At 30.8% G+C, this 12586-nt stretch overlaps 1 protein-coding gene across 1 annotated transcript; it reads left to right on the forward strand.

The window, feature by feature from the left end:
* The first annotated feature begins 621 nt into the window (after positions 1-621).
* On the forward strand, positions 622-11584 carry LOC124925575 (truncated transcription factor CAULIFLOWER A-like). The gene is made up of 7 exons (XM_047465616.1): positions 622-818; positions 1106-1184; positions 1266-1333; positions 6618-6717; positions 7433-7474; positions 7786-7827; positions 11459-11584. Exons 1-7 carry the CDS (start codon positions 622-624, stop codon positions 11582-11584), a joined length of 654 nt encoding a protein of 217 aa, XP_047321572.1.
* The last annotated feature ends 1002 nt before the right edge of the window (positions 11585-12586 follow it).

Consider the following 12586-nt stretch of genomic DNA (forward strand, 5'->3'; position numbering starts at 1 on the left):
TTTTAATTTTAAATTAAAAAAATAATAAATAATTTTTTGAATGAAAGCTGTGTCATGGTTGTCATGTGTAATACTAACTCTCTATTATTAACAAATATTTATAATAATTAAATAAAATTAAAAAGTGAAGAGATATAATTTTTCTTAAAAAAAAAATTATAAGCTTAAATACTAAGATTATAGTTAAAAATGAGAATAGGGAAAAAAATTGAATTTAAACATAGAATGAGAGTGATGTAATGAGAAAATTGAATTTAAACACAAAATATATTTGATTTATAATATTACTCATAATAATTTGATATATTATTATTATAAGGTGAATCAAACCCAGCCTTCGGTGAATGAATACAATAGCTGTGTATAGTCCTCACATATTAATGAGTACAGAAGAAGGTACAAATATACAGTAATATCTAATTAAGAAAACAGTGTTCAAACCAATAAGGAATCGACAACATATTTCACTACAACCACACTTGTTTTATAATACCGCTCGCTCGCTAGCTAGCTCTTCCTACAAAAAGGAATCCATAATTCGATCTCCAGCATTCGATCCATAATCGAAAGAACACATAATATTAGCACTTAGCTAGCTAGCTAGCTAGGTAAGTAGAGAATATGGTGAGATCTGGAAAAGTTGTTTTGAAGAGGATAGAAAACAAGATAAACAGACAGGTAACCTTTTCAAAGAGAAAATCTGGTCTTTTCAAGAAAGCCCATGAAATCTCTCTTCTTTGCGATGCTCAAGTTGCCTTGATCATCTTCTCCCCTAGAGGCAAACTCTTTCACTACTCTTCTTCTTCTTCCGATTCCTGGTAAGTATATATGTAGCTAGGTTTCCAAAAGGACATGAGTTCTTGTTCTCTTTACACCAAAGAGTCTTTCTATCATATACTTATTTGGGAAAGTTTTAAGGTTTCTAAGTTTCATGAGTAAATGTCACGAAAAAGCAAGACCTCGATACGTACGTACGTAGAAAGCTGAAACTGAACATGTACAATTCAGAAATCATCATATATATATGATTAATAATACTACTATGCAATCCCTTCATTTTTATTTATTTATTAACAATATTTATATATTTAAAATACTGTTACAGCATGGAAAATATCCTTGAAAGACATGAAAGTTATTCTTATGGTGAAAGGCAACTCCATGCAATCAATCAGGAGTCTCAGGTACTATAATATATACATATACTTTTTTTTTGTTTCTGTTAAAACCAAATATATTTTTAATTATTATAATAAAAATTGTAGGAAACTAACTGGAATCTGGAGTATGCTAGTCTTAAATCAAGACTGGAGGTTGTGCAAAGAAACCATAGGTAAGGGTTTTGTACTAGCAAAACCACAAATTTTCTTAAAAATCAAACATTTGATAAATCAGTTCCGTAATCGTAATCGTCATCGTCATAACAGATTTACCAAAATTAAAATATCACACAAAAAATAACAACATAATATACGTGATTCAATCAAAATTGACTTACGTCCACGTGAAGAATAAATTTCACTAAATCAAATAAATGTCAACAGTAAAAACTTACATATCCAACTCTTAAATGAAAGAAGTGATTACCTTAAGAATTAATGATTGATATACTCCACAATTAAAAGCTCTCCCAACCCCTCTCTCTAGATCAGCCAAAGAACAAGATGAAACCAGAAAAATCATAAATCTGTTCACTCTCTCTCCACTTTACCGCGTCTTAAGAGAAAAATACTAAAAAATGTATTTATACCCCTAACCCGTTTATTTACCCGGAAGTTAAAACCCGACAACAAATGACAAGGAACACCTTAACAATTCTCCCCCTTCCGAGCCATGAGTGAATATTGCTATAAACATTCATCATTGTGACGCCCCTACTAGTGACATTCCGACTTTGACACAATATATCTCTACCTCTTGGCAGTCCCTTTATCATCATATCTGACTCATTTTCATCTGTATGCACTTTCTCCAAGTATAACTCCTTCTCGAGCATTTCACGGATCCAATGATACCTTCTTTTGACGTGTTTTGATTGTGAATAGAAACTTGGATACTTGCTCACATGTATAGAACTTTGTGAGTCACTAAACACCAACAACTTATCTTGTACTATACATGTTTCCTTCAATAATTCCTTCATCCATCTCGTTTCCTTACAACATTCATAAAAGTCAATATATTCAACTTACATAATAAACAAATCAACACATTTCTGTAGATGAGACTGTCATGATACAACTCCTCCTCCAAAGATAGATAGATACCTTGAAGTTGATCTCATTTGTCGATATCACCACTAATATCTGTATTAGAAAATCCTTCAACATGTGGCATTTCAGTACCATAACACAAAGCATATTTGGAGGTCCCTCAAAGATATCTCATTAGTCACTTAACCGCTTCCCTACCAAGATTTGAAAGGAAACGACTAACTACTCCAACCGCATGAGTTATATCCGGTCTTGTGTAGACCATTGCATACAACAGAATGCCTATTAATGAAGCATATAGAACCTTGCACATTTCTTGTTTTTCATCTTCATCTATGAGAGACATTGTCTTGTTTATTTTCAAGCGTGTAGACAATGGACAAGCAACTAACTTTGCCTTGTACATACAAAATCTTTTTAGAAAAATCTTCTCAAAATATCTCTCTTGAGACAACCATAGTATTTTCTTCACCCGATCACAAATGACCTGCATTCCAAGAATTTGTCTTGCTTGACCCAATTTTATCATCTTAAAAGACTTTCTAAATCCTTTTTAACTTGGCAATCTTGAGCTTATCTCTCCCTACAATCAGTATTTCATCAACATATAAGATAAGTATAATAAAACCATTAAAACCAAACTTTTGTACAAAGACACAATGATCTATAAACACCTTCATTCACCCATAGATGGTCATGAACGACTTAAACTTAAGATACCAATGACTTGGTGCTTGTTTCAAACCATATAGACTTTTGACAAGCTTGCACACCTTGTTTTCCTCTCTTTTCTTATTGTAATATTTAGGGTACTCTATATAAACATCTTCTTCCAAATCACCATGGATAAATGCAGTATCGACATCAAGTTGTTCAACCTCAAGGTCCATTCAAGTAGTTACACCTAATACCACCCGAATGGAAGTCATCTTCACTACCGGTGAGAAAATCTCATCGTAGTCGATTCCATGCCTCTAGACAAAACCTTTGACAACCATCCTAACCTTGTATCTTGGCTTGCTATCATCACCCACTTACTTGATCTTGTACCCCATTTATTTTGTAATATTTTTTCGTTCTTTGGTCTTTCCACTCTTTCATATGTGCTATTTTTTAGCAATGACTTCATCTCTTAATCCATGATAGCTGACCATTCTTCATTGTGAGCATCCTCGAGAGTCTCATTATAGCATATAAGCTCCCCACAATCAGTTAGAAGGATATACTATATATCTAGGTACTTAGAACTTTATCCTTTCTCCTTAGTAGACCTCCTAAGTACCTATGTTTGTTGATTCTGTTGATTTCCATTTTCTTGTTGAACTTTAAAGTCAGCCTCAATATTATCACCAAGATTATCTTTTGTATCATTTCCATGGCCTACAACTTGACCCTAATAACTATCATCATCACTATCCAAATATGAAGCTACATGTTGCCTTGTCTCCTCAACATCACGAGACAACTCAAGACTAGGAAGATCACGTATATGCGCATAAAACTTGTCACTATCTTCAAAATTATTAATAGTCTAATCTTCAAGGAATACCACATCTCGACCTCTAAAAACCTTCTTATCTATTGGATCATAACACTTGTATCCCCAATTTTCATCACCATAACCCAATAATATGCATTGCCTAGTTTTTGCATCTAGCTTAAACCTCTCATCTTTTGGAACATGTACAAATTCTCTACAACCAAAAACACGTAAATAGTCCTAACTAACATTTTTACCTGATCATATGATTTCTGTACACTTATTATTCAATGGTTTGGAAGGAGAACGGTTGATCACATACATTGCAGTACTCATGGCTTCAGCCCAGAAATTCTTAGCCAACCTAGCATGGGAGAGCATACTCCTCATCCATTCCAACATTGTTCTTTTCATCCTCTTTGCCACTCGATTTTGTTGTGGAGTCTTGGGTATAGCCTGTTCGTGTTAAATACCATACTCTTTGCAATAATCATCAAATGACCCTATGTATTCTCCCCCATTATTTGATCGTACCCTCATCAACTCCCTACATATATCTCTCTCAACTAATTTGTGAAAGACCTCGAACCTTGCTGCAACCTCATCCTTGGACTTTATAGCATATGCCCAAATCTTCCTAGATGCATCATCAATGAACGTTAAAAAATAAAAAGCAACACCTATGGATTTAATCTTCATAGGACCACATACATCTGTATGGACCAACTCAAGGACATTCTTTTTTAGTTATACCTTCAACTTACTAAAGGAGACTCTGTGTTGCTTACCCTTCAAGCATTGCTCACAACTTTCAAGATGAGCATCCTTGAGATTCAGCAACTCATTCATATTGATCAAAACATTCAACCCTTTTTTACTAATGTGACCTAGTCTCTCTTGTGCCACAACTCACGAGATGACTCAATAATGATAGAATATGCTACATCATAGACAATTTCAAATTTGTCTTATATTAGGAACAATATTTCTTACCTCGTGTAACAACCAAGAAACCCTTGCTTAGCTTTCATGCTCTACCACTAAAAACATTATGGTAGCCTCCATCACCGAGTTTATCTACTGAAATCAAATTCATTCTCAAGTCATGAAATGTATTACATCTCTCAAAGTTAGGAATCAACCCATATTTGTCTCGATTCTAACATCACCAAGACCAACTCTCTTAGACACACCATTGTTATTCATGCGAACCTCACCATGATCACCAACTTCATAAGACTGGAAGTAACCTTTGTATGGAGTAATATGGAATGAGGCCCCTATGTTGACAATCCATATTGTTTTATTTGAATACGTGCTAAGACATGAGTCTTGACATTTAGAAGCATATGTCAGTTCACCATCCGAAGTATAAAGATATATATCTGCACTCTCTTCTTTCTTTTCTCTAGGTTTCATCGTACCCTTTGATTTATCATTTTTAAATTTCCAACACTCATTTCTCCAATGACCCATTTTTGCATAGTAATGGCAAACACCATCCTTTTTCAGAGTTCTAGACTTGCCCCTACTCGAATAATTTTATTTTTCTTTGATCTTCTCTATCAGTCACCAACATATCAGACTTAAAGAGTTTATCCCCCTTTTGATTCTCCTTATCAAGTAAGGAACTGGTGACAAATTCCATGTTCACTTTACCATTTAGTGATGAGTTGCTGAGAGTAATAATAAGTGTATCCCAACTCGTAGACAAAGAGCCAAAGACTAAAAGTGCTTACACCTCATCATCAAAGTTTTTCTTCATACTACTCAGTTGATTCAAGATATTTTGAAATTCATTAAAGTTCTCAATAATTGATTTATTATCAATGTACTTCTTAAAGTTCACCAGCCTTTGTACCAGTGCTACTTTATTCCTTGTTGACCTCCCGACGTAAAGAGCTTCAAATTTGCTCCACACACCATACGTTGTAGTCTCATTCTCAACATGTTGCATAACATTTACACAAAACCCACGCACGAATAAAGATACACGCCTTTTTATTAGTCTTTTTCCAATCAATGTCTTTTGTATTCTCAGGTCTAACACTCTCATTTTCAATTGTTTCATTCAAATCATCTGAAACTAACAAATCACTAGTCATTAGTTTCCATTGCCTATAGTTTGTACCATTCAGACTCACCATATTAGGTTTAGATTTCCATATTATTACCATCTTAACAACTCACAAAATCCCAACAAAGAAACTAGTTGATCTCCTTTTTAAATTTCATTGAGTAACCAGCGGAGCACTCCCCTCAGATTGTTAAAATAAATAACCAATCAATACTATTATGATACCACTATTGAATTTTGCACCAGCAAAATCACGCATCTTCTTAGAAATTAAACTTGTGACAAATCAGTTCTGAAATCGTCTATGACGAACAATAGATTTATCAAAACTGAAATAACACAAAACAATAATAACACAATATACGTGGTTCGGTCAAAATTGACCTACGTACATGAGAGGGATAAGTTTCACTAAATTAAATTAATGTCAATAATAAAAACATACATACCCATCTCTCAAATGAAAGAAGTGATTACCTTAAGAATGACTAAAATACTCCATAATCAAAAGCTCTTCTAACCTTTCTCTAGATCAACCAAAGAACAAGAATTAATTAGAAAAATCATATATCTGTTAACTCTCTTTCCACCTTATTGTGTCTTAAAAGAAAATATCAAAATATGTATTTATATCCTAACTCGTTTTCATAATAGAAAAATATGACACGTTTACTCACCCGAAAGTTAAAACTTGACCACAATGGCAAATAACATATATTACCTAACACCCCATATAATTAAGTGATTAATTTTAATCAAAATAAACTTATCCTTAATTTGTCTTAATAAAAATGAATATGAGTATTAATTTATGGAGAATTTGATTGTTTATATTAAAATATTATAGGCATTTCATGGGAGAAGATTTGGAATCATTGAGCTTAAGAGATCTTCAAAGCTTGGAAACCGAGTTGGATTCTGGACTTAAGAATATGAGGTCCAAAAAGGTGGGAACAAACAATATATACAAACAAGCTCTTTTTTTAGATTATTTTTATATTTTAATATCAGTCTTTCAAACTTTTTTTTAAGATTTCTTAAAGGATATATTTATGTCTCAGACATTTAAAAAAAAAATTTGAACTTAATTTTGGCTTAATAAAAAATATATTAACTTGAGCTTTTCAAAATGTATAAGGTCAAAGAATATGGGCGAACCCTAATGTTAGATTATATATATATATAATGTCTTTTATCTTGATTTCTGATAAATAATAGTGTGAGGCTGTGAGCTATGATCTCATGTTTTCCATTTTTAGCCTTAATTATTTTTTGGTTTTTTATTGTTATAATAATTAGGGCCTTGCAATTTGATCTTGGGTTATTTTTTATTTTTAAATAATATTTTGTTTGGTATATATATATATATATTAAAAAATGAAAAGTATTTTAATATTTTGAGATAATTTTAAGGATGTGATGGTAAATTTAATGATAAATTAGATAATCATGAGTTATTTAAAAACAATCAACATGAAAGAAGGCCATGGATGTATACTTTAAAAAATAACTTCAAAAACATAAATCTTGGGATGCATTTCAAAATTTGGTAATAGTTTAAGGGTTTATTCATTATTTCAAATGTTATGGTTAAATTTTGAGACACCTTATACTAGCTTATTATTATTGGTAGCTTACTATTATTGGTAAATTTGTTTGCAGAATCAGTTAATGCTGAAGTCCATATCAGAGCTAGAGACAAAGGTAAGAAAATAAGTTATAAAGTGAAAAGTTAGTCTAAATCTCATAGTCATAATTATTATTTTTATTTAAGTGGTTTTAAATAAAAATCAATAACTAACTTTTAGTTTTTTTTAGAAATCATTCTGGTCACTTAAAATATTATATGGGTGATTATAGATTATTTATCTTATTTTAAAAAAATTATTCTATAACCAATTAAATTAGTAATTAAGTAAACCACATAATTACTAAACTATATATATATATAAATCATTATATTATTTAATCCTTAATTAATTTTAATTTCAAAATATTTGGTATTGATCGAACAGGACAAGACACTGCAGGAGAAAAATAACTCACTTGTCAAAAAGGTTAAATTTCTTCGATTTTTTTATATTTGTCACGTTTTCAGTTCTAAATTTTAAATTAAATTAATTTATCTTTTATATATATATATATATATATATATATATATATATATATATATTGACTTAGGTATGTAACTCAAAAGTAAAGAATTTATTCTAAAAATTTGATAAAATTAAAATTATTTAGAATTAAAATTAAAATTGAGGGGTAAACCACAGAAGTAATTCCGTGGTAAGAGTCGGTTTAAAAGACCAAAATATCACAAATTCGATTTAATCTGGAAGAGTTTTAAGCTTAAGCGAGATATGATTGTGGGGTATCATGCTAGTTCTCCTTTAATTCAAAATAGAATTAAAAATTTTGAGGTGTAATTACAATGTAATATCTTTGAGGTATTTATAGGACTTATGACGTATTAATTTAGGAATTGCTTTCCAATTACAAATTTATTACACTAATTTAAGATATCCCTTCTTAACTTAGAATATCACTTCCTTAACTAGAATATCCCTTCTTAAATTATAATATCCCTTCCTTAACTAGAATATCACTTCTTAAATTAGAATACATCTTCCTTAACTAGAATATTCCTTGGGTTGAGCCTACATAGGCGATTGAGCCTCCCCTTGGCTAGGAAGATTGAGAGATAATTTTACACTCCCCCTCAAGTTGGGTAAAGGATATTGAGAGTACCCAACTTGCCACATAGTTCTTCGAAATTCCACTTGGGAAGAGTTCTTGGCTTTGGGCTCTTGGCTCTTGGTTCTTGGCTCTTGGCACTTGCCTCTTGTCTCTTGGCTCTTGAAACTTAGCTCTTGACACTTGTCTCTTGGCACTTGGCTCTTGCAACTCTTGAAGTGAAAAATGATAATTTTTGGACAGATGAAATGTTGGAATAAATCTTTTGAGACACAAAGACGATGCTCGATACATGTTAGACTTAAGTGTAGTTTCGAAACGACGAAACTACCAAAAAAAATAGAAAAATAAATGTCACTCGTTGTCAAAAACATCCAGCGATTTTCTGGAGATTCAAAACCAACTCGCTGTAATCAAATATCCAGCGTCACTCCGACGATTCAAAGTCAACTCGCTATCATCAACATTCAACGACACTCCGGCGATTCAAACGTCACTCGCTGTCCTCAACATCCAGCGACACTCCGACGATTCAAATTGTCACTCGCTGTCATCAACATCCAGCGACACTTTGGCGATTCAAATTATCACTCGTTTTCATCAACATATCATCCCCTCGGTAACAACACTCATCTAACTAAGTGAATCATTGATTAGAATCACTCAAATTGAAAGAATGTCATCAACATTTCCATCTCCTCGATAACATCCTCTCCACTCTCATAGCTGCCCAAGGTCTTTTCTATTAGGTGATTAACATTCTCATCAAATCTCTTCCCAAGTCGATTTGAGGAAGTATTTGGCAAGTTGGGAAATCTCAACATCTATTACCCAACTTGGGGGAGAGTGTATAATTATCTCTCTATCTTACTTGGAAGGAAATATGGAAAGTCAAACAATTCCGAGAATGAAATGTTATTGGTAGTAAATCAATTAGATGAATTGATTTGTTAATCTAAGAATGGAATGTTATCAGTAGAAAATCAATTAGATTGATTGATTTGCTAATTGATTAAAGATTTGCTGTTGATTGACAAATTAATTATAATTCATATGGTTTTAATTGATTCATTGTTCAAATAATTTCCTTTCTTGTAAATGTAATTTTCTTTATTTAAACTAGACTTCTTATGTATTAAAGAAAATAAACAAAAACAAGCAATAAAATTCTCTAAATAAAAAAAACGCACCGTGATTTGTGATAAATAATTTTAGAAAACATGAGATTAGAATCATTTGTGTTCTCCTCTAATGACTATTGACACCATTGGAGGAGACATCGAAAAATTATGAATCGTTTTCTTCAAGATGGAAAAACCCGCTCTGATACTATGTAGTAATTTAAGAGAGAAAATATGTAGAGAATTGTATTGCTTGTGCTTGATCATTATAATGACTACCTTTGAGGTATTTATAGGACTTGTGACATACTAATTTAAGAATTGCCTTCCAATTACAAATTAATTACACTAATTTAAGATAACCCTTCTTAACCAATAATATCACTTCCTTAACTAGAATATCCCTTCTTAAATTAGAATATCCCTTCCTTAACTAGAATATCCCTTCTTAAATTAGAATACATCTTCCTTAACTAGAACATTCATTGGGTTGAGTCTACATAGGCGATTGGGCCTCTCCTTGGGCTAAGAAGATTGAGAGATAAATCTACATGGTATCAGAACGAGTTTTTCCATCTTGAAGAAACAAATTCATAATTTTCCGCTGCCTCCTCCAATGGTGTAAATAGCCATTTGATGAGAACTCAAATGATTCTATAATCTCATATTTTTCTAAAACTATTTATCACAAGTTTCCGTGCGTTTTTTTATTGCTTGTTTTTTACTTTGTTCTTCAGTTCATAAGAAGTATAATTTAAATAATGAAAATTACATTTACAAGAAAAGAAATGATTTGACCAATGAATCAATTAAAATTATATGAATTATAATTGATTTGTCATTCAACAAAAAATTCTTAAATAAATTAGCAAATCAATTAGTCTAATTGATTTGCTACTGATAATATTCCATTCTCGGATTAGCAAATCAATTAGTCTAATTGATTTGCTACCGATAACATTTCATTCTCGAAATTGTTTAAGTTTTCATATTTCATTCCAAGGAAGATAGAGAGATAATTCTACATTTTGTTTATCTAACTTAAGAATTATCCCACATTAGTAAAAAAAAATCACTGTAGTACATATAAATTAATATTTTTTCTATAAATGAATGAAGTTTGTTAGATAATAAAATTAGAAAAAAAATATTGAATTTGACCAATAAGAGTATCGGGTTGTCCTTGGCTTAAGGGTCTATATACACTTTATTAATATTTTATTACCATAAGAGATGGTTAACCCTGGGTTAGGCTGTCGTAGCCTATGAGCTTGACGAGCTTACATAAGTTCGGCTTTGATTATATATATATATATAGTTAGGGGTGATAATTCAGATTAGTTTCTGGTTAACAGGTTGAGCGGTACTAACATGAACCTGATATATTTAGTAATTCGTGTCAAAATTTATAACCTGAACCTCAACTATTTATTTGTGATTGACTCGAACACAACTCGATTTACCTAACTAAACTTGAACTCAACCTGATATAACTCTCCATTTCAAATTAAAATGAAATCAACACAAAACAAAATAATGTTAAATCACTATTTTTTTTAGAAAAATTCTACAAAAGAAAATGAGTGAGTGAATGAAAAAAACACAAAATTCAACAAAAGAAACTTGTAAACGAATTACTGGGTCTACTTTTGGTCATTTCAGGTCGACCCGATTTTGAATAATTTATTACTCAGGTTAAATAGGTTGACCTGATTTTGACCCGAAAAAAATACATGACCTTAACCTATTTTTCTCGTGTTCGGTTAGGATTTTGTTTCCTGCCGAGTCTAAAATTGACTGACTATATTTTGCTAGATAATATCATTGTGATGAAGATGATTTCATTATTAATTATTTGTTATTATTGGTGCAGGTTAAAGAGAATGAGGTGGAGGAAAAAGAAGGAGAAGTGGTTTTTCTTCAAAGGCAAAAGCTAAACACAGTCTTGCCCCCTTGGATGATCAGCCACATTGATCATCATCAATCTTATGGATTCTGATTCTAATAATAGTATTAGAATCACATTAAATATATGTTTTTCTTTTATCATGTATGCTTTAATTCAATTTAATAATGTACAATAAAAATATTGCAGGCATGTTTATCTAATGTTTATCTAATGTATCAAATCGATTTAAAGTTATTTCGAACTAATATATATTTGAACTATTTTATTATAAGTTTAAATTATAATACTTCTGTTTTAAAATTTTCAAATTCGATTCTAATTACAAATATTATTTTAAGTTTAAGTGAATTTCACAACGATTGAGTTTAAATAAGATGCTCTACTTTAAATTCAATCGTTATGAAATTCATATTTAGGTGTCTATTTTTACTCCTAATTTTTTGTTTCCATTTATCAAAACATTTTCTTCTTTTATTTTGTTTGAATGCATAAAATTTATATTAATAGCTAAGGTTGCAATGAAATGATGAAAACCTTGCAAACATACCATTTCAAGTTATGAATAATTTATTAGAAACATCATCCATAAAATTATAAAAAAGAGTAAGCAACTCAACTTTTTATCCTTAAATACATAAAAAAATAACATTTTGTAATATAATATTTAAAATTTCTCCTTAAATAACATTTTGAAATATAATATTTTAAAATATATATTTAATCAACTTTCTGCCATTAACGAACCCTGAAAATTGTAGTTTACCTTCTATAATATTTCCTATAGTTCATTCTCAACATTGACCAAGTAATTAAAAACAAATTATGAATTGGAATTTGGGGTTTAATTTCCTTGTCTAAAAAGATGGAAATTGGAAATTGGTTACAATTCAAACTCCTTTTATTAGAGCTCGTTTTATGAAAGGGTTTTTGGGATAAAACCTAGTTTTTATCTCAAAACCCAAATATTTTATCAACCATCAAATCAAATAATTTTATCATTTAAATATTAAAATTATCCTCTAATTTTATTCTCTTTCTTTAAACCATCATTCTCTCACTTACACCATATCCTCTAAAGTCAAAGGATAAATT

The sequence above is a fragment of the Impatiens glandulifera genome, chromosome 1 (assembly GCF_907164915.1).
Source record: "Impatiens glandulifera chromosome 1, dImpGla2.1, whole genome shotgun sequence".
Lineage (NCBI taxonomy): Eukaryota > Viridiplantae > Streptophyta > Magnoliopsida > Ericales > Balsaminaceae > Impatiens > Impatiens glandulifera.